General features: G+C 52.5%; 2 protein-coding genes across 10 annotated transcripts; one reads left to right on the top strand and one right to left on the bottom strand.

Moving 5' to 3' along the window:
* Positions 1 to 16,022, top strand: ABCD4 (ATP binding cassette subfamily D member 4). 8 transcript variants are annotated; one of them, XR_010472883.1, is made up of 20 exons: positions 123 to 241; positions 366 to 490; positions 598 to 725; positions 942 to 1,081; positions 4,237 to 4,353; positions 4,644 to 4,769; positions 5,631 to 5,681; positions 8,276 to 8,370; positions 9,343 to 9,464; positions 10,316 to 10,407; positions 10,570 to 10,659; positions 10,926 to 11,134; positions 11,424 to 11,515; positions 11,723 to 11,759; positions 13,019 to 13,068; positions 13,335 to 13,387; positions 13,748 to 13,824; positions 14,464 to 14,531; positions 15,009 to 15,124; positions 15,287 to 15,359. XR_010472883.1 is itself a non-coding variant. In XM_065063953.1 (19 exons), exons 1-19 carry the CDS (start codon positions 126 to 128, stop codon positions 15,380 to 15,382), a joined length of 1,833 nt encoding a protein of 610 aa, XP_064920025.1. In that variant the 5' UTR covers positions 1 to 125; the 3' UTR covers positions 15,383 to 16,022. The 8 variants fall into 8 exon arrangements, 7 of the variants coding, with proteins under 7 accessions (XP_064920025.1, XP_064920027.1, XP_064920022.1 ...); XM_065063953.1 differs by lacking the exon at positions 14,464 to 14,531 and having other exon boundaries at positions 1 to 142; positions 15,287 to 16,022; XM_065063955.1 differs by lacking the exon at positions 14,464 to 14,531 and having other exon boundaries at positions 86 to 142; positions 603 to 725; positions 15,287 to 16,022.
* Positions 15,939 to 27,109, bottom strand: LOC102085206 (acetyl-coenzyme A synthetase 2-like, mitochondrial). 2 transcript variants are annotated; one of them, XM_065063949.1, is made up of 14 exons: positions 26,595 to 27,109; positions 25,114 to 25,210; positions 23,693 to 23,892; positions 23,048 to 23,223; positions 22,001 to 22,153; positions 21,068 to 21,197; positions 20,499 to 20,636; positions 20,198 to 20,290; positions 19,684 to 19,796; positions 19,062 to 19,188; positions 18,253 to 18,380; positions 17,202 to 17,265; positions 16,753 to 16,874; positions 15,939 to 16,664 (listed from the first exon to the last, which is right to left on the bottom strand). In XM_065063949.1, exons 1-14 carry the CDS (start codon positions 26,908 to 26,910, stop codon positions 16,488 to 16,490), a joined length of 2,034 nt encoding a protein of 677 aa, XP_064920021.1. In that variant the 5' UTR covers positions 26,911 to 27,109; the 3' UTR covers positions 15,939 to 16,487. The 2 variants fall into 2 exon arrangements, with proteins under 2 accessions (XP_064920021.1, XP_064920020.1); XM_065063948.1 differs by having other exon boundaries at positions 21,068 to 21,215.
* Between the last annotated feature and the right edge of the window lie 502 nt (positions 27,110 to 27,611).

The raw sequence follows: 27,611 nt of genomic DNA on the forward strand, positions 1-27,611 counted from the left end.
GTCGCAAGGGGGCGCTACGGCTCGGCGGCCCGGGGGCGGGGCGGTGCTGGCGGGCGGGGTCTTTCTGGTGATGCCGCCCCCGGAAGCGCTCGGCGGCCCCTGCCGGAGCGGGCGGTGCGGGGCCCATGCCCGGCGAGGAGAGGTGGGGAATATTCGTGTCGTAACGCCCGGGGGGCGGGGCTTTGCCGGGTGGGTCCAGCCGGGCGCTGATGGCGGGAGGCAGTGCCAGGGCTGGCGGCCGGTGAGGACGGGGCGGGCGGGGTGGTGTGTGAGGGGTGAGCTCGGGGCTGCCTCCGCGGCCGGGGTCCCGGCGGGGCGGAGGGCGGCGGGCTCACTGACGGTCCCCGCGTCTCCATCTGTTGCAGGCCCGGCGCCCGGCTGGACGGGCTGTTCGTGCGGCGCTTCCTGCGGCTGCAGGCCGTGCTGTTCCCGGGCTGGCCCTCTCCGGCCGCCCTCATGTTCCTGACGCTCCTCTGCGTGGCCTTGCTGGGTGAGCCTGGGGCACGGGGGCCGCACCCGCCTCTGCTCCACATCCCGCCGCGCCCCCTGTGCCGCGCCCCCGCGGTCCGTCACCTCCGTGCCTTCTCTTCCCTCCAGAGCAGCTGGTTATTTACCAGGTCGGCGTCATCCCCAGCCAGTACTACGAGGTCCTGGGGAACAAGGACTTCCCCGGGTTCAGAACACTGACTGCCCTTGCCCTGACTCTGATCGTGGTGAACTCCACGGTAAGACAGGCCAGAGGCTCCCGAGTCTTGGGAGGGGAAGGGGACGCTACACGTGGCTCCCGGCATGATCCTGGTAACGAAGGATCTAGGTCTGCCCGTTAGGTAGCCATGTGTGGGACAGATCACTGGTACAAACTATTAGTTTTTATTTCATTTTGTGAAATGCTCATTCTACTCACTCATCTCTTCCTGTCTGTCTCCTTGCCCTTGTTCCAGCTAAAAAGCTTTGACCAGTTTATCTGCAACATGATGTATGTGAGCTGGAGGAAGTCCCTCACCGAATACCTCCACAGCTGCTACTTCCAGGGCCAGGTCTACTACAGCCTGCACGTGCTGCACGAGGACATCGATAACCCGTAGGCTGCCCGTGGCTTTTCTCAGCCCCTTGCTTGGCTTCTCCTGGGCTGCTCCATGCCTTTTCCTGGCTTCTCTGGGTAGGGGATTGAGCCCTAGAAGCTTTTGCCATCTAGGCACAAATACCCTCATCTGCCCTGAGTTAGAGGTTGGTAGCTGTTGCTGGGAGCTTCGTGACTGCTGGTCATGATGTTTTTAGGGTTAGGATGTTTTTGTTGCAAGGAAAATGGAGGCCCGACAGAACAGGGATCGCTTGCTGCTATAAAGCATGCTGTCTGCTGCAAACTCAACCCTTGACATTCAGTGTGAGATTGCAAAAGGTCTGGTTGAATCAGGGACTACTGCCAGTCCCTGCTTTCACGTAGCCAGCATGTTAGGATGGTCCCTGTTTTGTTTGAGCTTTAGCCACCAGAGTCTCCAGCTGAATGCAGTTTTGTTTAGCTGGGTTTTTAGTGGTTTTGATAACCCATGGGAGCCAGGTCCATGATGGGCTTTGTTTTGCACTCTATGAAGGCTGCATTTCCCCTTTCCTGTTCCAGGAAGGAAATGTCAGGAGTGATTTGAAGTGTGAGAGAGGAGGAGCATTCAGTCCCTCATTGCTTAGCCCAGCACAACCAAAACCCCCTGCAGTTTTGCTTCATGTGCTGTCCTGCTTACTGCAGAGCTGCTGGTCTACCCGGGCTGTGCAGCGAAAGTAGAACATCTCCCATCCTCACAACTGCCTGCTGACCTTCAGCCTGTCCTTGCACACAGGGCACCGCTGTCATAGTTATGCACTTTGAAGAGTTAAAGATCCTACATTAAATACCATGTGAGAGGTAGAAGTTTTTTTTCCCCCTCCAGAATTTAAATAAGTTATTATAAAATTCTGGCTGAACAATTGGAAACCAGGGGATAACTTGTTTTCCAAATTGTGTGGCTTTATACAGTTGTTTTGAGACTCCAAACTCTCCTCCCCTGGAAGGGGTACCCCTAGGCTACTCACTGCACTGGTGCTATCTCCCACATCGGTGGCATCAGAGGAGTCCAAGCCCCGGGTCTCTGTATGCAGTGACTGTCTTGTGGGAACTTCTAACTTTTTGCTCGTAGTGGTGACCTCAAGGAACTGAATAAGCCTCTGTGCTTCTGCTGCCCAGTGCTCCTGGCTGCCTGTCCTTGTGCCTTCATGGCACAGCTGGTCTGTGTGGCTGCACAGTGAAATCATGCTGGATCTCTCAGGTGTTTTTTGTCTGTACCATTTTTCAGCCAGTCCCGTTTGCTGGCTGCCTCTGTGGCCCCAGTGCTGGATCAGAGCAACCAGCCATGTGCAGGGGCAGCAGCAAGCAAGGAGAGGGCTTAGCTTGGGTCAAACAGCCCTGCTGACAAACATGAAATCACAGCTTCATGACGCTGCTGCACTTTCCAGAAGCTGTTGGAGTTATTCCCACCTTTGTTAAGTGTTAATTTCTGATGGTATTTTGCAGTGCTATGGAGTTGTGAGGGAAGCTTAAAAAGCCATGTCTGTCACCAAGGCGTGCAGTGCTTCCCAGGCATTGTAGCACATTGGCCATGGCCAGAAGCTCCTGCATGGCTCTTTTCTTTTGTGAGTGGGAAGGGGAGGACAGAGGCCCGTCACCACATGACAATCCTGCTTAGGTTTATTTTTAACCAGGGAATGTGTTCGTATTGTGCAGTGAAATGCATGGGATAGCTGGGTCTGTATGCCCTGTGGCGATAGAACCAGCTCTCCTGACCTTAGTAGACCGAATGTGTGAGTTTTCTGCGAAGTATTTTTCATTACCACCTTGCTTCTGCTCAAACCTCAGTGTCTTTTTTGATGCCACAGCAAAAATTGTCTTTATCTTTCAATTCCTTGATGAGAACTTCTTCTGTGCACCAGGTGCTTAGAGAATGAAATAGAGTGACAAAGTGATGTCCCGTTTTGCAGTGCAAACCAAGCTGGGTGTTCGATGCATGGTGTCATCCATCTAAAAGTAATGAGGAGTGGGTTCTGAGTGGCATACAAACACTTGTGGTTCCTAGCAGGGCATCTGAGTTGTTGTTTATGTGTTATCATTACATGTTGCTTAATAGCTCGTAAAAAGCAATATCTTGCAATGTGTCTATAGTACGAGTTAAATTATAACTTTATGTGAACAATTACAGTCTGAGGAAAAGGAAAAATGATGACTGTAAGGTCAGTCAGGGTGAGAGCTGCCTCAAGAGTAAACATATTGATGTTCCAGGACTGCAGAAGATTTGAGAGACTAATGTCCATGTGGTATCTGTGCCAATGGCTGTGCAGGAGTCCAGCCTTGCTCTTCATTCTGGACTCTAGCAGTCACAGTCATGGCCTTTCTGCCCATGCATAGAGCATCAATGTGAAGCTCTCCAGGTGCTCCAGACAGATGAGGTGACAAGGAGTAAATATGCTGAAATCCCCAGTCTCATCTGCTGCTCGGCAGTGGGATGGATGGGACTTGAGGGTCTGTCACCCACATGCCTGCTTCTGCTGGGGTGAGAAGGCCTGGTGTGGTGCTGCCTGTTCTTGTGGAATGTGTGGGTGGAAGTGCTTTCTTCCTTACACCAAAGGGATCAGAGGGCACTCCATGCAGAGCAAAGGGACCAGCTGCTGTGGAAGGGTGGCTTTGAGGAAGGTATTTGCAAATATCCAACAGCTGGTGAAGGCCTGACCTGTGCTCTAGCTGGTCCTGGTAGCTCTGGTGCCTGAGATGCAGCACCAGCACTGAAGGTTTTAGGAGAGTCAGTAGTTTTTGGTAGTACAGGGGTGGCTTCAGGAGAGGAGTAAACAACAAGGATGCAGAGACCTTTAGCACAGAGTGGACCGGTGTTGTTGAAAGTGGAACAAGGAATTAATACAAGGAACAGGGTGAAGTTAACAGCAGGAGCTATTCTTCCTCAGTTCCAGGAAGGCCCTTGGGTGGGTCCTGCTGGCTCATGGAAATTGTCTCCTGTAGAGGAATGGGAGTCGCAACTGCAGGTCATTCCCAGCAGGGTTGTTGACACCCCACAACCCCCCGCCACCCTAAGTTCAGGCAATTAATTAACAGTGTGGCTTGTGCAATGCTTGTGCCATGTTAGGGAGTTGCTACATCCTGCACCAACTGGTTCTCACTCTTGGGCTTTAATGGTGTCGATGCTTCTTCGTGTTGAGCAGGGACCAGCGCATCAGCCAGGATGTGGAGAGATTCTGCAGGCAGCTCAGCTCCATGGCCAGCAAGCTCATCATCTCACCCTTTACACTGGCCTACTACACTTATCAGTGCTTCCACAGGTAAGGACCCTTCCTGGCCCTGTTTTCACACCTCTTTGCTATGCTCTTTTTTGGAGCCTGGCACCCATGTTGCAACTCCCCTGACAGATGCTTGTGTATGTGGGTGAGTGGTCTCTGCCCTCCATAAGCACTTCTACCTTGGGGATGCTGGGGTGTGCAGTACTGGCCCCCAAACCTCTGTGAAAGCCAAAAGAGGTGACAGTTAAGGGCTCTGACTTCTTGAGCCTGAGAGTGCTGGGGTGTCCTTTTGCTTGGATTATTAGCTGACCTCTCTTTCTCCTCCTCTGTAGCACAGGCTGGCTAGGCCCAGTGAGCATCTTTGGGTATTTCATCATTGGGACTATCGTCAACAAGATATTGATGAGCCCAATTGTGTCTAAACTTGTGCAGCAGGAAAAGCTGGAGGGGGATTTCAGGTGAGTCCCAGCAGAGCAGCATTTTCACTGCCTCTTGGCACTTCCTGCAAGAGCTGCATTTTTGTCCCTGTTCAGTGCTATGTGTGCCGCTACTGCTCTTGTCCATGACTTTCCCCATGCTCAGAGAAACCTGCCTGCCCTGTGCTGCCCCAAAGTTTCTGTACTGAGCCACCCTTTTCACTGCCTTCTGTCATGGCAGGCGGTGCCCTTGGTTCAGTCTCCTCATTGCTGCTGCCTGACTAATGATCATTGTTGCTTGTGCATCTGCTGTGGCATTGGATGTGCTGAAGAAAACTGCACATGGAGCTTCCTTGGGTGCAAGTGCAAGTTCAGTGGACTGTATCTGCTGACAGAAATCAGGTGTCTGGTTCACTACCACCTTCAGGAAGTACCCCAAACAGCACAGTCTTTCCATATGCTCTGTAACTTATCTCCTCCCCTTCCCCTGCCGGCTTGGAGGAGTGTATGACAGGTGCTCAGCAGCTTCTTTCCCTGGGCCTCTGGGCATCCAGGGACAGCGGCAGAAGCTGGTGTGGCACAGGAAGCCCAGACCAGAGCAGTCAGTTGTGGTGATTCTGTATTGTAGACACGTTGGGCCAGCAAACAAGAGGCCCCAGGGCTGAAAAGATGCAGGATACCAAACGAATATGCCACTGAGCTGGCAGCCCAGAGTGATGTTACCTTGTGCTAAGCTTTGTTCTCCAGTGCCTTTTTGACCCGACTGAATATTTCTGTCAAGAGATGCCTCAGATCATTGATCTGACAGATGCAAGAGAGATTTCCTCTAGCAAGGATGTTGGCTATATAATTCGCTTGGAATTTATGTGTGATCCTGATGATTTTTTTTTTTTCATTGTCCAGGTTCAAGCACATGCAGATCCGTGTCAATGCAGAAACAGTTGCTTTCTACAGGTTAGTAGCATTCATTTCTTATGCCCTTGCAGAGATCCTGCCAGCTCAGGGCATCCTTCTTGTATTCAGGTATCTCTGAGGAGTCCATATCCTGTTGGTGCAGCTGGAGCTTTCTGTTCCTTCCATCCCACTGCAGGTGCAGGGCCTTTGTAGGGTCCTACAGCCCTGACACTGTTCTCCTTTGCATTCTGTGCATCATCTGCAGAAATACTTCAGAGCAGCTGGAGATGACTAATTTTTGTCTGCCTCCCTTCTGACATCCCCGGGAGCCTGATATAGATTCATTGAGACCATTGCTTAGTTTTTGCTGTGGTCTTTACCTGGGAGATTGCTCGGGGTCTCCTTGTATCTTGTTAGGATGTTCCCGCAGGGGACTTGTTTCAGGTTGCTGCTGGCCCCATCCTGCTGCTGCTAACTTGCGTGTCTGCTGTGTGTAGGCTGGCTGTTGCCTGTCCTCCTTGCCTCTGCTGCTCCTCTAGATCAGCCTGTGCCCTGACCCTCCCAACACGGTTCTGCCACTCTCCAAATTTGCCCGGTGACATTTACCACAAAGCTGAACACACAGTCAGGAGCCCAGCAGCACCTCTTCACTTAGTGATGCCCTGAAGTTTGCTGGGTTGCTGCTTGGAGCCTTTAAAGTGTGTCACAGAAATGGCTAGAACTCAGGAAAACTGCTGCGATTTTACTGTAGCTTGTGTTGGGTTGCCTGGTCAGTGGCAGGAGGTAGTTTCTCCTCTCTTGTCACATGTCTGCCTTTGCCCTGCGTGTTGTGAAATCATGATTCTTCCAGGAATTTAAGCAAGCACCAGCTGTCCTGTCTGGTCTTCCCTGCCTGTCATCTGTATTTGGCTCCTTCATGCTGTAATGACTGAGCATTTCAAGTGTTGTGGTTCTGTCCCCAAAGTGGTTTGATTCAAAATCACCAATTTCTTAAAGATTTATACTGACAGGCATGAAACTCTGATTTAAATAACTGAAATCAATCTTGGTTTGCATTGGCAAGTTTGAGTTATTTCTTTGTGGACTGGTTGATTTTTATTGGTTGATGATGATTTTTCTTAATGGAGAAGATACTCTAATTACAAGCCCTTATTTAAGCTGCAGTCCTTTTTCTCCTAATTTTGAAGGTCTTTATTGTATTACTAAGTAGAAAATGGAAAGTGAATTGTTATACCAGAAAACAGATTGTCTTACTTCAGTAGAGTTCGTTACTGGAAAAGCTTTGCTTAGTGGGAAGTTAGAATTTAACTGAATTGCACAAAACCAGCCATTTTCATGGTATGAATCTTAATTTAAAATAAATAAAATTTTTAAAAGGTTGCATTCCTAGAATCCTGCAAGAGGAGGAACATGTGGTAGAGTGGTTGGTTTTGATTGCTGGACTTCTCTAGCTTGTCAAAACTGTGAGAGCTTGTGCTCTTACACCTGCCTAACTATGGTTTTAGTAAAAAACAAACCAAAACCTGAGCACTGTCACCTTTTTACTTCTTTGGTTTCTAAGCCTTTGGCAACCTTGCTTTAAAAGTGAACTGAATGGGAGAAAAAGCAGAAACCAATACAGCAATCTCTGCATCTGCAAAAGAAGTAGTAGCTCTAGTCCCCGCTGCCTTCCTCACCTTTAACTCCTTGTGTCCAAGGCTTTGTCCTTTCTGAATGCTCAGCAGTGAAGATTGTAGCTCAGCAGTCACCTGACATGGGTTGTAGGGCAGTAATGCCAAATTGAATTCTAACCCCATGTACTTTTGAGAAATAAAATGTGTTTTTCTAAGAACTCAGAATCTTTAGAACTGAGACTCTTCAGAAATCTTTGTATTTTTGTTGTGCAGCTCCTGGCCCTGCCTGCTTGGGCCCCTGTGACTTCTTGTTGTGGGCAGCAGCTGCTGCAGCAGGCAGGAGCCTGGAGCTCTCTCTGCATTTTGCCACCTGAGGGCAGCCCAGCTCTGGCGAAGGAGCAGAAGGAGCTGCCACACTTGCTGAGGGCCCTGGTTTGGAGCTGAGATATGCCTCCTGCAACCAGCTCAGCCTGGCCATCGCTGCTAGCTGCAGTGATGGGCAACCCCCTGATGCCTGCAGGATACCCCTGGGAAAGACAAGGTTGGCGGGCTGGGGTCACCTGCACTGGGGGCTGCACAGCTTGGGACTGGTCTGTGTCCCACTTCTCTGGGTTGGGAAGGAATGGACTGGGACTGCTGGCTGTGTGGCCAGTGTTGGCTTGCTGTCATCTCCTGGCCTTGCCTCTGCCCTCTGCTTTTTAGCTCCAGCTCCCTCTGTTCCAACCAGGCTCTGCTTGGGAAGTGTGTGAGACCTTGGGTGTGCATAGCCCCAGGCCAGGGCCTTGCCTCACCTCCTTCTGTATGCAACAGCAGCACCCACAGGCTCTGAGAGAGATTTGCAGTGATGCTTTCTTCCTTGAGCTTCTTAATTGAAGCTCTTCAGGAAGGTGCTCTTGGGTGTTCAGTTACTGCTTAACAAAGAGCTGTTGCTTGGAGGCTACAGTGCCAGATCCTTGCCAAGACTCAGTCCTGGAGCCCATGCTTTGACCTTTTTGCAGTGCTCACAAGGAGTCTATAGCATGTTGCGATCTTACTTTACAGAGCTGGGCGAGTGGAGCACATGCGCACGGACCGGAGGCTGCAGAGCCTGCTGCAGACCCAGAGAGAGCTAATGTGCAAGGAGCTGTGGCTATACAGTGAGTGGGGAGTTTGGGGGGTGAAGTGGGTAGCTCTGTTGTGGTGGCCCACAGGCTTAGGAGCACAACTGCTAGAGCAGCAGTGCTGGGTGTTCCTCTTCCACCTCTTGCTGCTGCATGAAAGCCCCGAGGGTGAGCAAGGTGCCTCCTGCAGGTCTAAATGGCAATCCTGATGGGAAAAAGCCTTGTAGAGAGTGAAGCTGTGAAGGACCAAGCTAAGTCAGATTATGTAAGCCCAAAAAGAGGAATCTGCAGGAATCCCTGCTCTTTGTGGGACAGGCATTTCATGGCCAGGAAGAAGGGGAAGGGCTTGGGCTCTGGGAAAGGAGAAGACTTTGTGTATGTGGTTGGGAGCTATGGAAATTCTTTCCTATAGACTCTGTCCCTTGAGCATAGTTGTCCTTTGACAATCTCCTTCTCCCATTGTCAGTAGCTCCAAATTTGGGTGTTAAATGACCACTGTCAAGACAGTTCTTCCTCATCTCAGCATAGTGACCTTCTGAGAAACATAAGGGATGGAGAGTCCTGTATGCAGGTGTTTCTGTCACAGTTTGGCATCTTCAGTCTTTCTGCTTGTCCTGTGCTCCAAGGCACACTTCATGGCCAACCATCTCGCCCCGAGCTTCCCTTTTGCCTTCTATTCTGTTTTTTTGGGGATCAGCCAGGCCCCTGAAGAGTAGAAACAAGCAGGCAAAGTGGCTTTTGCCCCATGGTGGCTCTTGAGCTGTGTGTCTGGATGATGTTTCTCTACCTGGAGGCTTGCCCCAAAGTTCTCTTGGCTGTGCAAATGAGTTTTTAGCCTGGTGCTTGTGCTGTCCTGCGAAATTGGTTCTTTTGTTCCAGTGCATTGTGAAGGACTGAGGCAAGTCTGTGGGTCTTCTTCTGACTGGGCTCATGGGCTGCACTTGAGCCTGGCTGGGCCAGAGGTTCCCACCACAACTCACTGTCTTCTCTCAATGTGCTTCTACCCAGTTGGGATCAACACCTTTGACTACCTGGGCAGCATCCTGAGCTATGTGGTCATTGCCATTCCCATCTTTTCTGGGGTCTACAGTGACCTGAGTCCTACAGAGCTCATCGCCCTGGTCAGCAAGGTGAGCTAAGGGTGACCTCCCAGACCCCATTGCGAGTGCACTGAAGATGGAGGTTTCCTGGGGGGCTGGTGACATTGGGGCTGGATGACCTTCAGTGACTGACCTTCAGGTTAGGCTGTCCCTGCCCATGGTGGCATGAAATTGGGAGCTTGGAGCCAGCTGGTGTATGATTAACCTGGAGGTGAGAGCTGTCAAGGGTACCCCTATGAGTTTACTAGCCCAGACTTCTGTGTCTAAAACAAAAAAAACAGGAGGTCAGAAGGCCTCTGGCTTTTAGTGGTGTGGGTGGGGATTGGGTCTGCACAGCGCTCTGGTCTGGGGTCATGCCCTGGGCTGCTGCCCGTGGTAAGCCTGGCCATGTGCAAGGCTGAGCTGGTTTGAGTTTGCCTTCCTGGCCTGACTCAATCTCAGGTACTCAAAACTGGCTTGTGACAGAGAATGCAGAGCTGAAAATAGCAAAGTGGGCACTGTGGGCTGAGACACTCTGCTCTCGGCCACATACGATGCTGGTGTGGGGCTGGTGGCTTGGATCTGTGTGACTTAGACGGGGTGAGCCTGTTGGGCCCTGGGCTGGCCAGCAGACACTCTCTAAACACCATTCCTGGGTGGCAGGAGATGTGTCCACCTGGCAAAAACCGCTGTACTGAGCAGGGCAGGCTTGCTCCATCTGAATATTGTCATCATCGTCACTCCCACTGCCCTGGGTAACTCTCCACCCCTCCTTCATCTTGCTGGGACTGCTGATGTGGCCAGATGTTTCAACTCCTTGGCTGCTTCCTTGCAGCTATGGAGGAAAGAACCATGCCCCAGGTCAGTGCTGACCTTTGCTCTGATGTGTGATTTCTCCCCAGAACGCCTTTGTTTCCATCTACCTCATTGGCTGCTTCAGCCAGCTCATAGATCTCTCCAGCACCATAACGGATGTAGCTGGCTACACACACAGGTGAGCTTCTTTATAAGAGAGGGAAGTGTGGGACAAGACTCTGCACAGGTCTGTGCTAAATAAATGAGAAATATTTGTTTGTGAGAGTATGGACAAGGTTGGATATTGTGAGGTGGCTGCTGGAGTTGTCCCTGGCATTCATGCAGCCTCTTGTTTGTCCAGGATTGGAGAACTGCAGGAGACACTGCTGAGCCTTGGCAGAAAAAAAAATGATAACTACTCAGAAGCCAAAGCCAGCTGGGATTTGGACAAGTGAGTCTCCCCTCAGCAATTTGCTGCCTTGCAGTGTCGGGTTGTCACGGGATGGAGGTGGCCCTTGGTGTAACAGCCTGCCGCATGCCGTTGGTACGAGCAGGCAGTGCTCACCGTGATCTGACATTTGGAATGTGCGTGGGATGAGGCTGCTGTCACAGGGGCACAGAAGGTCTAAGGTGCAAAGGAATGTGCCTAATATTTACCAGCCTCAGCATGATCACTTACCCCCAGATCTCTTCTCTTTTGTCTTGGTGGTGGTGCAGCAGCCATTCTGGGGAGGACCCAGTGCCAAGGGACACAGCTTTCCTTTTGGAGCGAGTGACACTTTCGGTGCCATCCTCTGGCAAGCAGCTGATCAAGGACCTGAGCCTCAGGATCTCACAAGGGAACAGTGTGATGATTGTGGGGAACACTGGCACAGGGAAGACATCTCTCCTGAGGGCTCTGGGGGGACTCTGGGAGAGCACACGGGGTAAGGACTGCTGCTTGCCTCTGCCTTCTTTTCATCAACCAGGACTGCCCCAAGTTTGGAAGGTGGCAGTGTGGGGTTGTGAGGCCAGTGCCACCTTGTGATGATGAATGTGTTGCTGATGCGTTGGAGCCATCCATCTCTGTGTTGCATATTCTGCTTTGCCTCTCATTGCTTTGCTCTGTTGTGCCCTGTTCTGGGGTTTGATGGCTACTCCATGGGGCAGGACTGCACAGGGGGTGGTGAGGAGTTGCTGGCTGTCTCTGCCAGCTTGATGTGTGTCTCTGTGCAGGGAGCATCAAGATGCTGACCTGCTTTGGTCCCCGGGGTGTGGTGTTCCTGCCACAGCGGCCCTTCTTCACAGATGGAAGCCTGCGTGAGCAGGTGAGCCCAGGGCTGGTTCTGCTCCGGCTCCAGCTCTGCTCCCAGCCATGGTCGTGTCCTGCAAACCTCTGTGCTGCAGAAAGGCCTGCAGAAGGGAGGATGCCTGTGGCTGCTCCTTCCCTCATGCCTGAACTCATGCCACCACTGTTGCATCTCTGGGCTGTATCCAGCTCCCTCTGACACAGCTTCTTTTGATCTGTTAAACAGGTAATCTATCCCCTGAAAGAGATCTATCCAGCTTCAGGTAAGTGGAAATCTATCAGAGCAATTAGCCAACACTGTGGTGTCAGCTCCCTGTCCTGTACCCAGTGCAGCTTCTCCCCTACCATGCCTCATCAGGAGCACTCATTCATTTCACTTTAGCTGCTCACTGCTTTTCCCTGGAGTATTTACCTTACTGTATGTTAAAGTCAGCTCTGCGTTCCCTCCCTTTCAGAGAGAACATGTTCTCTTGATGCTGTGAGGACAGTCTGGCTGTGCTCTCCGTGTTGTAGTAGACCTGGTATATGTCGAGGCACCTTGCTGCCCTCTAAACTTGCTGTAGGGATACATCTGGCCTGTCTAGTACAACCTGTCTTTGGGCAAGCCACGTTTGCCTTTGTCTCATTTTCCATCCAGTTCCATCTTCCACTGTTCCTCTTTTTCAAATGATGTCCCAGGGCCTTGCATGCTGTTGAGGTCAGACTACGTAGACCTTTTTCCCTGCCCTCTTCCCAAGCCAGACCATGCATGTGCTCTGCTGCAGCTCACAGATGTCCAGGTTTAAGTTTCCTGTGCAATCTACTTGAGGTGAACCTGCTTTAGCTGGTGGGTTGTACTAGATGATCTCCAGAGGTCCCTTCCAAACCCAACCATTCTGTGATTCCGTCTGAGGGAAACAGTGCTACGTGCTGCTTTCCAACACTTGAGAGTCACAGTCTTGCAGAGAGTAACTGCAGCCATCAGCTACTGTTGTGGTCTTTCAGCAGCTTCAGAGATGTCCATGGCAGATGCACAGCCCTTCTGCTCAGCTTCCGTAGCAGCTGTATCAGCGTAAGAGTATGTTCTGGTCCACAGCTGGTTCGCCCTGAGGTTTTTCCCACCCCCACTTAGGTTCCTTTTGCTGGCTGTTACCTGAGCAACTGCTCCCATGACTCCACTGCCTGCAGCGGGCAGTCAGCCATCAGACAGTGGCTGGTGAGCAGGGCCTTGGCAATTGAGGCCTGGATCCTTGTGTTCAGGCTGTGTCCACCTGTGACCACCTGTGACCATGGACTGAGCCAAGTCTCAGGTGTGTCTGTGGAGCCAAGCTGCCTCCTGGCATGCTGCTTACAGGCACAGTTAACATTTTTAGGGAAGGTCAGTCTTTGGGAGCTCTGTGTGCCAAAGCTCAGAACCTCATATAGTCAGCTACACTGGACCTCAGGGGGTCCTCCAAACCTTCCCTTTTGCCCCACCAACTCCTTGCAGCTGTGGCCTCAGCACACATTGACTCTGTTTATGCTTTACTGCATTCTCCCCTAGGATCTGCAGATGATGAGAGAATTGTGCGATTCCTGGAGCTGGTTGGGCTGGTGAGTCCCTGGTAGAGCTGCTGCTGTCTTGCCTGATACTGCCAGTGAAGGAAGAGGCAATGAAGTTTTGTGGCAGCACAGCGTAACTGTGTGCTGCCACATGCAGGGACATTGTCTGCAGCTGGGACAGGATGGTCTGTGGGACAGGAAGAGGAGAAGGGATACAGAGCAACTTCAGTTCAAGCAGGAAAAGAGAGAGTAGCAGGAAGGGGGCAATTATGGACAGGGCTGGGGCTGTGCTCACAAGGCTCCTGTGCTCTCTACAGACTGATTTGTTGGCAAGGGCTGGAGGTCTGGACGAGCCGGTGGACTGGAACTGGTAAGGGAGCTCACCATCTGCCTGAATTCGGGTGATCCCTTTGGGTGGGGAACACTTCCAAGCAGATGCACATGGCTGCTGGACTTACAAACATCTGTTTCCACCTGTGTCCTGGGGAAGGTGGGCAGTGTACAGGGGCAAAGCCTTCATGCCCAAGCATCAATGCCAACAGTCACCAGCCATGCTGCTCTGCAGGCAGCTGACTGTGCGCAGACTTATGAAGCCGGTCCCAGCATGGTGGGGGCACGGGGGACACAAGGGACAGCTCCTTCCTGGGATCTCCACTATCAGCAACCATAAGCTCATCAGCAGACGAGCTGTCTTTGTGGAGGGAGATTTTGAATCTTGACCCTGTTGCAGGTGTGACATCCTGTCCCCAGGGGAGATGCAGAGGCTCTCATTTGCACGGCTCTTCTACCTCCAGCCAAAATATGCAGGTGAGTGAGTGACTGTGAATGAATAGAGGAAAAAACAAAGGTGGTACCCTTGGTGTAGAGAAGCTGGTGCAGAGACAGTTCATGAAATCCCTTCTTTGCTAGGAATATGCTTCATCTTGGCCATTACTTTAGCAGCGTAGCACACAGAGGATTCAGGGCTGAAAACATTTTGTTATCTGTGTGGAGGGTGGTAAATCAAGAGGCTGTATATAAGACATTCCCTTCTTAGGGAACCAGTGATTTATGTTCTCAGTCCAGGTCCAATGGCACCTTAGGGAGCCCCCTGTCAGCTTGCTCATGAGTTGCCACAAAGAAGTGTGCGTGCTAGGGAGCAGGGTGTCAGCTGCTGTAGCTGAAGCTCATGAACCTCTATAGGCTTGTGGAAGCAATGTGGGAAATTCAGCTGTAACGCAGCAAAAGAAGACGAGGAGTGATGGGGAAAACAATCCTGAGAGATCTCAAAAGTAGCGCCCATTTGCAGATGGGGCTAATTCCTTTTGCACATCTAGATGGCTAGTGATGGCTGGGGGCTGCAGAGGCTGTTGGGGTACTTGCTGTGAGGGCCAGGGTGGGTGTGGGTGAACAGAGCCAGTGTCAGTAGCAAGTAGCCACATGTAAGTATCTCTCTTTCCCCTGAAGCGGCACAGCTCGGTGCTGTCTGGGCAGAAGGAACCTGTGGATTGCAAGCTAAAAGCTGTACAGATTATGTAAGACAAATTGAATTTTTCTGCTCCACATCTGTAGGATTTACCCTGAACAGACAGGAAGGTGTCCCAGGCCATCCTGGCTGCTCTAGGTGGGGTCTGGGTGGGAGCGGTGCACAGGTTCCTGCTTAGCCTGGTGCTCTGGGGCATGGCCCACCTTGGGAGGGATTCGTCTTGGCTTTCACAGCAGTGGAGGTGAGGCAGTGGCTGGCAACTGTTGAGAGAGAGGAAGATGTCAGCTGCGCTGTTTGAGTGGATTTGAGGGCTTGTGGGGAAGGGCACTTTCCCCGTTGGCTGACACTAGCTGTGCCAGAGGAAAATCAGGGTCCTTAGGCTTCTCCTCATTTATCTTCTGCAGATGCTTTTGGTGAGCTTTGGTTAATATGTGAAATGTTCTCAGCAGTTGCTGGTCTTTTGCCCAGAGAGAGATGATCACTCGGGAAGAAAGGGCATTTGTGGGGCTTATGGCTTTTTTTTCAGTGCTAGATGAAGCCACCAGTGCCCTGACGGAAGACGTGGAGCATGAACTGTACCATGTGTGCCTTCAGCTGGGCATGACACTGATCAGCGTGGGACACAGGGCCAGCCTGGAAAAGGTGCATTGGGGAGGCAGCACTCCATGCTGTGGTGGGAAGACCAGGGGGAGGTAGAGAGGGTCCCTGGCGAGCAGAGGGGAGTGACTGAGGCTGGAGACCCTCAGAGTGGGAAGATATGACCTCACAGAGACATCCCTCAGTCATTGCGTTATTGAATTGCAGTTCCACAGATGGATTTTGAAACTTCATGGGGAGGGAAGATGGGAGCTCACCCGGTGCGAGAAGATGAAGCGGCTCCCAGCTGGAGAAGGATGCTGAAAGGCATGCTGTTGTTTGACCAGCCGCAGATCCTGCACACGCATGGGAGAGCTCTGCCTAGCAGACATGGGGCTGCTGAGCCAACAGCTCTCAACCAGGGATTCATCCAGTGCAAGACCAGTTCTGCAATTTGCTGGTGGACGCAGGGCCAAGTCTGAACTTGTGGTGTGAGATTCTTCCAGGAGCAGACACATCTATGCCACCCTTCTCCCAATCCCCTTCTCTTACCTCCCTGCCTTTCATAGCGGAAGGGGCTGAGCTGCTAGGCTGCCCAAAGAGAAGATGCTGCCTCATGGAGCTTGCAGAAGCAATGGCCAGAGGAGCCTCCACTTGTGCATGGTTCAGTGGTGCAAGGCTGGGATACAGCCTCCTGTTCTGCCCTCTGTGCCTCACTGGGACCTCCGTCTCTTTGATACACAGTTCTGCAGAACAGGCTTCTGTACTAGTGGCTGTGTTGAAGGTTGTGCTCCCCAGCAGGAGCCAAGGGATGAACTGTAAGGGAAGGAGATGGCTGGCACAGAGAAGGACATGTCTCTGCTCTCCTTATGACACAGGGTTACAGGTCTAAGGAACATTTTTGTATTAAAATCTGGGGCCTGTTTTCCAATAATGTTTATGGAGAAGAGTCAGTAGTTGTTAACCTGGCTGCTGCATCTTTTCCTTCTGGGGTTTGCTTTGGAGGAGATGCTTGAATATTGGCGGTGCTCTTAGACTAGTCTACTGAAGAGCAGAGCAGTGTAGGAGTAATATACCTATCCAGGGCTGCCTGTAGTATCCTACCCTGCTGCTATTGCCACAGCTACTGCAATGCACAAGGAACCCACTGAGGGCTTTTGGCTTTCTGTGGGTCTTTCCTCTAGGGAGGAAACACAGCTGGTCTCCCCTTACTGTTCTGCCTATGGTGTATCATGTTTTTTTCCCTGCCGCCCACAGGGGTGTGAAGACAGAGGTTTTGAGGATCTCTGTTGTGCAGAGGTCACTCTGTGACTGCAGTGGAAGTAACAGCCCCTGAGAACTTACTGAGCACCCTTCGCTTACTGATATTTCTGGATGTGGCCCCAGTTCTGCAGTGAAGGACCAGGAGGTGGCTGCTGACAGAGCCAAGCTAGCAGCTCTTCTGCCTTTCCACCAGATGCTTGTGTCCCTCTATGATCTGCTGCACAGCTTCATGGTCATCCAGGGTGGTTATGTCCCCAAGGTCACTGGCCTTGCCCTCCACAATTTTTCTTAGCACCCGACGCATAATCTTCCCCGAGCGTGTCTTTGGCAGCCGTTGCGTGACCTGTAACAGGGAGGAGCAGAGCTAAGGCTGAGGGAAGGGGGTTCACCAGGCTGCCAGAGTGAGTGCTGGGTCAGCCTACAGGCGTTACCTGAACATACTCTGGAGCTGCATACTTTGCAATCTTCTTGGAGATCAGCTCCCGTAGTTCAGCAGCAAGAGTCTCCTGCGTGTAGCTGCTGCCCTTCTTCAGCACAGCAAACACGTAGGCTCCTGGCAGAAAGACCATGGGGTTACTGGGCAGTGTGTGCAGGGTCTTCCTGAGAGGCTGCCTGGACCTACTGCCAGGAGAGTTGCCTCTCTGCTGGTGGCCTTGGGGAATACTCAGTACCATGAGCTGTAAGTGCTTTTGACCACAGCATTTGCACCTCGTGCAGAGCCCAACTGGTTGCAGTGTAGCTTGTGAAGGCTGTGTCAAGATCCCCACTCGGGGGTGTTGGCACAGCATTGCTACCAGTGGTTGGTGTGACAGTGCTATTTCCCACCGCATTGCAACAGCCCGGGACAGGCATTTTGGGTGCAGGAAAGCAAGTGTCTCACCTTCTCCCTTGATCTCATGTGTGTAGCCGATGACAGCAGATTCTGCCACTGCCACATGGTGATTCTGGAAGAAAACAGGGCTAGGGTTTGTCTCAGCACTTTTCAGCAGTCTGGCTGCCACCTGGGACCCGCCCTGCCCTGGCTTGGCTGCTGCAGCCCACAGTAATGTGGAGCAATAGGAGAGGGCCTCAGGTGGCCTCTGCCCTTTTTACACAGTATCACAGTATGTTTGGGATTGGAAGGGACCTCAAAAGATCATCTAGTCCAATCCCCCTGCTGGAGCAGGAACGCCCAGGTGAGGTCACACAGGAACATGTCCAGGCAGGTTTTGAATGTCTCCAGAGAAGGAGACTCCACAACCTCCCTGGGCAGCCTGTTCCAGTGCTCTGTCACCCTCACTGAGAAGTTTTTTCTCAAATTTAAGTGGAACCTCTTGTGTTCCAGCTTGATCCCATTACCCCTTGTCCTATCATTGTTTGCCACCGAGAAGAGCCTGGCTCCATCCTCATGGCACTCACCCTTTATATATTTATAAACATTAATAAGGTCACCCCTCGGTCTCCTCTTCTCCAAACTAAAGAGACCCAGCTCCCTCAGCCTTTCTTCATAAGGGAGGTGCTCCACTCCCTTAATCATCTTCGTTGCCCTTAATCATCTTCGTTTTTCCTTCTTGCCTTAGCAGGTTGGTCTGCAAAGACAAGTCTTTCCCCCCTCTCTGGCTGATTTAGGCTTGCACCTTCTAGACACTGTTGTGTGCCTCCAGATTGCTCCACTAGGTCCCACAACCTTTACTGGCCCAGGGATGCTTTGGGATTTGCCTGCTTACAGCATCAAGCATATCAGGCTTTGTACCTCTCTTGCTGCAGAGTGAAAAGGGAGGGGAGAGGGTGGGAAGCTGTTCCTGCAGGCAGGCCATGTGTCCAGCAGTTCTCCCTGAAGCTACAGCAGCAGCGTGTTTCTCTCTGGGTATTTCCAAGAGGCTTCCCTGGGCACCACCAGTGCACCTTCGCTGCTCCCTCAAATGGCTTTACCTCCCACCCACACCTCTTACCACAACATCTTCCACCTCTGCAGTGCCCAGGCGGTGTCCGCTGATGTTAATGATGTCATCCAGCCGTCCTGTCAGCTGGTAGTAGCCCTCACTGGTACGATACGCGCCATCCCCAGTGAAGAAAAACCCTGCAGGGGCCAGAACCACACCATCGTCAGTTGTTATAGTGAGCTTGTGAGCTACTCACCAGTCACATTCTCACCTTGACCCTTCTCCTCTGTTGACACTAGGGCTCATGTGCTCTGTTCCTTCCTCTCAGCTGCTCCAGGTGAAGGTGCCTACCTTCCTTATCAGTTGTCTGCCTCTGTTGCTACCTGCTCCATCACTGGGCTCCTTTCCTCATTCTGCAGTGTGCTAATGCCTGTCATGCCTCATCACCACGGGCTGGGAACACTTTGCCCCAGCGCAGGTACCTGTGGTCCTGCTGCTTGACCCCTTTGCTTCACATGGAGACACACACTTGGGCTTGCTCAGTGCCTCTGTATGAGCGACAGGAGCCAACAGGGTTTGCAAGAAATGCACCAAGAGGCCTCTCTGTGCTTGAGGGCATTGGAGGCAGAAGGAAAAATCCAGTGCCATAAAACCACATGTGATCCAATGGGGAAAGTGAGTGACAGAAGCCTATTCCCATGGCAGTGATGAGGTCTCAGGCAGGGACAGATGAAGGCCCTCAACACCGTGGGGAGTGTAGAAGAATGAAGCACCAGTGCCAGCTCTCCCAAGTCCTGCCCTGTGCAGAAAGCCAGCAGGCAGACCTAGGCGTACCAAACCAAACACCTCTGCTGTGACCTGCCACAGTGTCTCCTTACCTGGATAAGGAGTCAGGTAGGTTTCCAGAAATCTCTTGTGGTCTTTGTAAATGGTTCGTGCCATACCTGGCCAGGCTTGTGAGATGCACAGGGCTCCAGAGGTGTTGTTTTCCCGAAGGACATTTCCCTGCAAAATAGTTACATTTAGTAACCATGGCTGAGGGTACTTGGGTTGTTTAGTCATTGCCTATTTTTACCACTATGTTCAGTAACAACCCTGTGATGGCAATGCCAGGGAAGGCAGTGAGGGGTGTCCTATGCCCCTGGCTCCAAGGGGACAGGCCCAGTCTCTCCCAGAGGAGGTCTGCCACCAGCTGCTTGCTGTGCTGGGACACAGGGTTCATCCAGGGAGGGTGGCTGTCCCTGCCCAGCTACCTCACCCTGGAAAGGCCAGTAGAGAACCCAAGCACAGCCCATCTTGTCAGGACAGAGCAAAGTAGAAAACAATTGGACTTCTGCACTAGGTGCAAGAACAGGTTTACTGGTAGTCCCTTTCTGGTAAAGAGGGTGGCCATCTAGCAGAGGTAAGCAGGAAAGGAGTTTGCAGATTTCCACACCTCTCTGCAAGCACCTGGGGTAAAGTGAGCTGAGCTGGTGCTGGGGCTGCAGGTTAAAAATATACCTTGTCATCCAGGAGGGAGGGGCTGATCCCAAAAAAAGGTCTCATAGCCATGCCTGGAAGGATTTCAGCTCCAGGATTAGAAGGACGAGGTGAGATACAGATGCCTCCTGTTTCTGAAGAAAAAGAAGCTGTAATGCTCATCAAAGTCAGGGGCAAGAGGAAAGCCAGGTAGCACTGCTTGGCCAACAGCCTTTGCCCTGGCCCTTGCTGCATGCTGCTGGACCACAGGTTGAGGCTGGGTTTGCTGGAGAGCGGGAAAAGGCTCTTTGCAGAAGGATGATCCTGCTCATTTAGTTCAGCAGAGATCAGCTCCCTACCACCACCTCCTCTGTGTTTCTCTGGGATAGTTTTAAAGGCCATTTATCTCTTTCGTGTTTTGGTGCCTATGGCCCCTTACGGCATTGCTCATACAAGAGTGCCAGTAACAACCATTCCCGCTTGGCCAACAAAGCAGCAAGTCACTCCTACAGCCTGGGAGAGCAGAAGCTGGAACAAGAGGTCATATATGTCTCACCAGTTTGCCACCACGTGTCCACTACTGGGCACCGTGTCTCGCCGACCACACGAAAGTACCACTCCCACGCCTCCTTGTTGATGGGTTCCCCCACTGCAAGGGGAAAGACAACAGAGCTGAAAGATCAGGTCAAAGACACAGCTTCCCAAGGCCTGCTCATGGAGTCACCCCCAAAACAGGAGAGTCTGCCCACTTCTGCCCACTTTCTACTCTCATATGCTGTTACTCTTGGCATTTGTGGGAAGAGGCAAAACCTGTTGTTCAAGGATGTGCTGCTCCAGCCCATGCCACCAGCAGTTACCTGAGCCAAGCACTTTGAGAGAAGAGCGGTCATACTTCTTCACCCATTCATCGCCGTATCTCAGGAGCAGGCGGATGGCAGTGGGTGCCCCATAAAAATGGTTAATTTTTAACCTCTCCACTGTTTCCCAGTAGCGGCCTGGAATGGAAACAAGGCCAGTAACCATCTGCACAGGACCCCCAAGACCAAGAGAGAGGGAGAGGAGGTGAGAGGAAGGGCTCTCCAGCAGTGCCTGTACCCTCAGCTAAGTTAACCGCACTCTGGGAATGACTAAAGCAGCCCAGGAGCAGCTGCAACCCTTTTTCTTCCACATCACCTAGCTCTGCTACTCTCCCTGCTGCAGGGAGGGACAGGGAGAAACAACTTCACCCCTAGAGAAGCAGCGGTGGCTTCCTAACCAGAGGAAAAGTCCCTTCCCCTTGCAGCTCTCGGCTGGGCACAGCCCACAGTCTGTTCCTGCGGAGACAGAAGCATTGCTGTCTGTGTCCTGGCATCAAGCTGCCAGCTGCCCACCCTGCGCAAGGTGGCTGTGGCTTATCCCAGCTCCCTCTAGACGCCTTCTCACTCACCAGGGTTAGGATGGATGGGAGTGCTCTCATAAAGGACTGTAGTGCCGCCATTGCAGAGGGGGCCATAGACCACATAGGTGTGCCCCGTGATCCAGCCAATGTCTGCCACACAGCCAAAGATGTCTCTGTCCTGGTAGTCGAACACATACTGCTCAAGAGAGGAGAGGCAGTGAGGGGGATAGGGACAACCTGGGCCTGCCCTCCTGGCAAGGGGGACAACTGGGAGCAGTGTACCCTCACTTAGCCATAATGTTATTACATCCTTCCATCTTCACACCACCCCTGCAGGGACACCTTCTTCCTGCAGAGTTCTATTATATTATCATTGAATTATTATATTATCAGAAAAAAAATTAAAATAAAATATTGAGTGCCTTATGAAGGTGCAGGAGGAAGGAAGACCAAAAAACAAAACAAAACAAACTAACAGCCAAATTTTCTCTTTTCCAAAGGAGAAAGCTACAGCCCTTTCTTCCTTCTACTGGTGTCTAGACAAGGCTGATCCAAGTATCCTCTAGTATCAAAGCAGGAGAACTTTCAGGGTGAGGATGGACCCTCCACACTCACAGGACCACATTGAAGGGAAGGAGTTGTAGGCAAAGGCAGTGTGGTAGAGGCCTCCATGAGCCACCCACAGGCACTACTAGGCTCCAAACGCACTATAAACCCTCAGGAAAACCCTGAGCTCAGCAAGGATCCCAGCAGAGGAGCTCAAAGGAGTAAGTTTTTGGGACGCCCTGCTTCTGAGCATGTGTTGCTCTTCCCCACTACCTGTAGTCAAATGTGCTCTACTGGGCTGATGCTCGAGGAGGGCTCCCCAGAGACTGTGTTCTGGATAAAGATGATGTCATGGTGCAACAAGACACCACATCTATTCCCTGCACCGTCTATGAACTGCCAGCTCACAAGCACTCTGTGGCTGGGTTCCATTACCTTGTGCGTGAGGGCAGCAAACAGCAAATAACCAGCTTGGGAGTGAACTAGGCCCTTGGGTTTGCCAGTGCTGCCTGATGTGTAGAGAAGGAACAACATGTCTTCACTGTCCATGACAGCGGGTTCACAGTGTGCATCCTCCTTCATCATCTCCTGCAGGAGAGAGCACAGCCGTTGTCTCTCAGGCTCTCACAGGCTTCCCTGTGTTGTCCCTACATCCACATGTGCACTTCTCCCCTGAGCATCATCCAAGCACCTGCACTACCCGGCTCCCCACATACTGTCCCCCCCCCCACCTCCCCACCTGCACCCCCTTGCTCCCCATCCTGACCTCTCTTTCACTGTGCTGAGCTGGCAAATGCTGTCGTCAGCCAGAGCAGACCTGCTGAGTAAGAGGCAGCTATTTTTACTCTGCTGCTGCTTTGACCAGCACAGAATTCTTCCAAGAAGACTTTCTAGCACTGATTGCTTGCAGATGGGATGAGCAGAGGCAGAGAGACCTCTCTGCAGCCCCAGGGAGCTAACAGAAACGCAGAGCAGGGGCTCACCTCTTCAGAAGAAGTGCTCCATGCTGGCAGCCTGGCCATCCTGTGTGCCACGAATAAGGAGCGCATGAGCAGCCTCTCTGCCTGCTTACTTGGACACCAGCTGCCAGTGGCGCTCACAGGGGGTGCCAAGTCTGCCAGCAGAGCTGTGTGTTACAGTGCAGTGGCTGTACAAGGCTGAACTCACATGTCAGACCACACCTGGGGTGTTTCTAGCCCCTGGTCCACCCTGCTACTAGTCCTGGTTTGCACTGCCTGCCCATGACAGTATAGGGCTGGTGTGCAGGAATAGCCACCAGTTACCTCTCCCGATGGCTCCCATGACTCTCCTGAACTTGAGTGCAGCTCCAGCTGCTGCTACTACAGGACAATGTCCCTACATCATGTCAACACCAGAAAAACTGTCATGGCTAGCCAGGACCTTATCTCCACGTGCTCTCCCTGCCCCCAGACGAGGCACATTGCCCATGGGAAGCAGCAGTAGTGCTGGGCAGCCTCTCACCTCCTCCAGCGGCACATCCATGGCTGTCATGGGAACCTTGCTATCAGTCCTCATGGAAACCAGAACCCGTTTCACTTCTGGGCACTGCTTCACAGCCTGGTCCACTGTCTTCTTTAGCTGAATAACCTTGCCACCTCTCAGCCCCTGGTTCACTGTGATCACTGTCTCCGACTGGGCTGCAAAGGCAGAAGAACCACATAAGCAGCTCTGCCCCTCTTCATCCATCACACAGCAGTTTGGCTCTGCCATGACCCTGCACCTCTCCCACTGTCTCCCAGCCCCTGTTACTCGTGTCCTCCATTTAGCAGAAACAGCAGCTTTGCATCTTTGTTTGCCATTCATTCCTGCCTGTGTTGCATCCTCTCAGAGGAGACGCTGTATCCTAGGCCACTTCAGTCCCTTGGATGAAGGAGAGAACCAGTCCATCCTATGGGCTGGAAAATATTTAGTGAGCCTGTGTGGTTTCCTGGGGTGCTAATCCCTGCTCTATGGTCACATGTCATGGCAGGCCACCCTCACTGAGTCCAGGAAACTCAGGAAAGTTTTGCTATCAGCACAACCCTGAGCCTCCCCAGCTGCCAAACCAACAAGATCGACACTGTCCCCCAAGGGAAACACACATCCCTGTTACCCACTGGCTCTTACCATCCCGGATCCTGTCTGCAAGGGACTCTGCGCTGAACCCAGCAAACACCACAGCGTGCACAGCCCCGATGCGGGCACAGGCTAGCATGCTAGCCACCGCCAGTGGGCATGGGGGCATGTAGATTGTCACCCTGTCACCACGTTTCACCCCTTGACGTTTTAATGTGTTCCCCAGGCGGCACGTCAGCTCCAGCAGTTCCCTGCCCAAAGAAGCAATGGCACAGTTAGAGACTTCCTCGCAGATCTCACCAGTGTGCATAAAGATGGGGGGGCCTCAGCTGTGCAGCTTACATCCCCGTGTACCCTAACCCCCCATACTGGGAGTCCATGGGAGAACTATAAAATATCAGTGGGAAGGAGAAGACAGTCACTAACATGGGCCGATATTTATGGAAAATAAATAAATCAGAATGGCCTCTGTACAGAGCCTGACACTCTCTCTGGCCAGCATGAGGAGCAAGCCATAGGGCCAGCAATGGCCACTGGCAATTTATGTGGCTCAGCAAGCCCACACCACCTCAGCTGACTTTCCCAAGGACAATTCTTATCAGCCCATACAACTGAAGAAACACAGTGCCCTGCAAGAATAGAGGCTAAACAGGGGGAGTCTGATAACTTCCCCCATGAAAACAGGGCCTTGTGCTTTGCTAAAGCTGACAAGGTCAAGTTCTCCAGAGCTTGTGACCACCAGAGAGAACAGCAGTTGTAGGAAAGCAGTGAGCAAAACGATGCCTCTCCTGAGAAGCATCCCTCCCAGAAACCATGGCTTGGCTGTCAGTGACTCATTTAATGGAAGGGCTCTCCGTGCAGGGAGATTGGCAGGGGTGGATGGTCACGTTTATCGTGTGAGTTCTGAAGCCAGAGAGGACAGAGGGACTTGTTCTGTGTGCAGAGGGATGTAAGTGGATTTTGCAGTGGAGACTGGGAGAGCAGGCAAACTGAGCTGGAAGGTGGGGGGGCCCCAGACCAACCTAGCAAGGCTGGACAGGCAGCCCCCACAAAGAGCCAAACCCAGCAGTGTTGCTTATGTGTGGGTGAGCATAGGACCTCCCAGCACCCATGTGACTGTGAATCTGGCCTCTCTTGCAGAACATTCACCTCCAAGTTTAGACACCAGGAGCTTTGCTGGGAAGGCACATGTGTGACTTTCCCACGTGATCTTACTTACAAGCATTGCGGTGCTGCCTCAAAGGGCTTACATCTGCCTGCCCACCCGGGTAGGGATCCCTCGGGCCCGAAGGGTTAATCAGGGTGTAGGCTGAAGTCTCAGATCAGCGCAGGCAAGCCAACAGCCACCATACTGTTGATCTATCTATACAACAAAATGCTGCATCCCCTCACATGAAGCACATCAGCAGATCAGCCCTGTGCAGTGCTCATGAACGCTGTGACGTCTCATATGCTTAGAGGTAAGTACTGACCTGTACGTGACCCGCACCTCCTCTCCTGGTTCATCCTTCTCCCAGATTAAGGCCACTTTGTCTGGGGCTACATGGACATGTCGATCCAGACAGTTCACTGGAAAATATGAACCAGCCTCATTGCCAGAGCAACCCTCAGTACCTCTTACCTCCCATAAAGCCAGCACTGGCAGCCCCATTTTCAGATCAGAGTCAGGGCTGTGTGTGAGTCTCTTCAGTACCAGCCTTGTGCATCCACTGGAATAACCTTTGTGGATACCAGCCAGCAGACCACAAGCACCATCCCAAGCTCATTACACTCCTCTGCACTCCAATACCTACCAATCCCCACTATCAGCTTCCCAGTTAATTGCAACCTAATGCAGTCCAGAACAAAAAGTGCTTGAAGTTGCTTTGGAGGTCACATCCCCAGTGGCCTCAGAGGGCCTGGCAAACATTAACTCAGCCATGACTCCACCCAGCACTGCCTTGCAGCTGCCTCTGGTGCAGACTAGGGCAGATTTTCAGTGGCTGTGCTCCTAAATAACAAATGTAGGATGAGGCAAAGCTCTGCACAGGAAGGCTGGAGGGTGCATTTGTCCAAGACGGAGGAGATCAAGGGCCAGGCGTGCGCAGCTCCTGGCTTTCCAGGGACATGGTAGGCTGAGACTTTGGCTGTAATTCTTCTGTGAAAAGTTTCCTACATTGCTGGCAGCTGCAGTTTCCTCAGAAGCCTTGTTCCCCTCTTTGTTTTCCTCAGACCCGCTACTGAGGTCATGGGATGGTGTAGCAGCCCCAGTTTGCATACCAAAATGCCTTTTTCTCCTCACCATTTGTAGTTGTACAGTAGAGAAAGAAACACACACGGAAGGGGGAACAGTAAGACCTCAAATCCCAAAGACAAATAACCACTGCTCTCCTACCCAAATAGACTGTGTAGGACATGGTTTCTGAGGTCTTGTCTTGTATTTTGGACACTGGGACCAAGAGCACTGTAAGCAGGACACAGTGTCACCAGCCCCTATGTCTTCCCCTGGTAGCCCCAGCCCACAGAAGAAGAGCCTCGCATGGCTGTGGGGACCTCCAGTACCACCCATTGCTCCTGCGTTCTGCTTTCTGCAGATACAGACTGCCTTCACTGCGCAGGGACAGCCTAGTGCAGCACTGCCTGCGGAATGCACAGAGTTCAGTGCTGTTGCCTGTGGTCCTGCAGAATGGAACTGCTGAGCTGCTGTGTGAGCCATGGGAGCTGAGGGAGAGCAGCCTGGCTCCCAGCACACCCTCATCCAGCTGCAGCCCTGCCAGCGAGAGCCAGTTGCTCCCTTAGGACCAGCTGCATCACTACACTACAGCCATTGCAGGACCAACTGGACCTTTGGAGCGTCCTCCTCACTCCAACCCTTTAACTCTGTGCTCCTGCAGTCTGCTCCCGGGGCCAAAGATCTTTGCAGAGAGGCACCCACAGGCACTTAGAGGGCTCCCACGTCCGTCTCCCTCCTTACCTGCCACGTTGAGCTGCCCACCGAGGAACCAGGAGACCCTGCCCTGGCGCAGGTCGCAGTCCTGGACAGAGTGGAAGGGAGTGATCCAGTTGAGACGGCTTCTCCCTAGCGCTCCCCAGAAGGTGTCCCCCTGCTCCACCGACACCTTGTACAAGCCTTGGTGGTCCTTGGGTCTGGGAAAGGCGACGGCTTCAGGCATGTAGGCAGTGAGGGGTCCATGGCTCCAGGCTCGGGCAGCCACTGACCCAGGGGAGCATCTGGGACCCCAAGGAAGAGCTTCAGGGCAGAGAGCCCTGGCCAGCAGCCTAGCCATCATACCAGGGCACCTGCCTCTTATCAAGGAGATGGGTGCCTGGAGCCCTCACAGTCACTTGGGACACCTGACCTGGCCAAGACAGGCCCCTGTGAGGTCTGGGGCTACGTTACCCTGGGCTGACTGGACACAAAACAGTTCTCCCGTGCAGGGAACCCCTTCTCCTCTGACTCATTCCTCCCCTCCTCTCTCCCAGAGCACTGTGGGAAAAATGAAATTCAATCCCTTTAAGGGAGGGCAAAAGGGTGGACTGTAGAAATATTTAACTGAAAATAACCTTCATGATAATTTGAGTCCTGACGGCTGCTCTTGAACGGGAGCCAGGTTGAGCGGGTGCCTGGGCACCCCATGGGGACTGAAGCGCCTGGGCCACGCTCCACCAGCCTGCTCCCACTCTCCTGGGGATGAGCTGCATCCCTGGACCCCTCTGCTTTGCCCCCACCTGCCTGTCTTCCACCTCTCTCTATTCACCCTCATCCCCTTGCTCCCCACAGTCCCCTGGCTGCAGCCCCCTGGTCCTCTGCCAGCCATGAGGGCAGCCCAGGGCAGCCCACCTGTAAATGTTAGGGTCCCATCCATGCTATCCTTGGGTGACAGGACCATCTCCTTCCCAGAATTAAAGCCCATTCCCTGCAGAGCACTGAGCTGTGGTGTCTCTGGTGGGCCAGGGAATGTTTTTCTCCTGCGGCTGTCTGCTGCAGGAA

This window comes from Columba livia, chromosome 5, assembly GCF_036013475.1.
Source record: "Columba livia isolate bColLiv1 breed racing homer chromosome 5, bColLiv1.pat.W.v2, whole genome shotgun sequence".
NCBI classification, from domain to species: domain Eukaryota; kingdom Metazoa; phylum Chordata; class Aves; order Columbiformes; family Columbidae; genus Columba; species Columba livia.

What these genes read in the sequence shown, in the direction of transcription:
- ABCD4 (XM_065063950.1), top strand. Translation starts at nt 210, where the DNA reads ATGGCGGGAGGCAGTGCCAGGGCTGGCGGCCG. An exon ending in AGTGCCAGGGCTGGCGGCCG is followed by an intron (nt 242 to 365) that starts GTGAGGACGGGG and finishes CATCTGTTGCAG; the next exon opens with GCCCGGCGCCCGGCTGGACG. An exon ending in CACGAGGACATCGATAACCC is followed by an intron (nt 1,082 to 4,236) that starts GTAGGCTGCCCG and finishes CGTGTTGAGCAG; the next exon opens with GGACCAGCGCATCAGCCAGG.
- LOC102085206 (XM_065063948.1), bottom strand. Translation starts at nt 26,910, where the DNA reads ATGATGGCTAGGCTGCTGGCCAGGGCTCTCTGCCCTGAAGCTCTTCCT. An exon ending in GAGGTGCGGGTCACGTACAG is followed by an intron (nt 23,893 to 25,113) that starts GTCAGTACTTAC and finishes TTCTTTGGGCAG; the next exon opens with GGAACTGCTGGAGCTGACGT. An exon ending in TTGCTGCCCTCACGCACAAG is followed by an intron (nt 21,216 to 22,000) that starts GTAATGGAACCC and finishes TCTCTTGAGCAG; the next exon opens with TATGTGTTCGACTACCAGGA.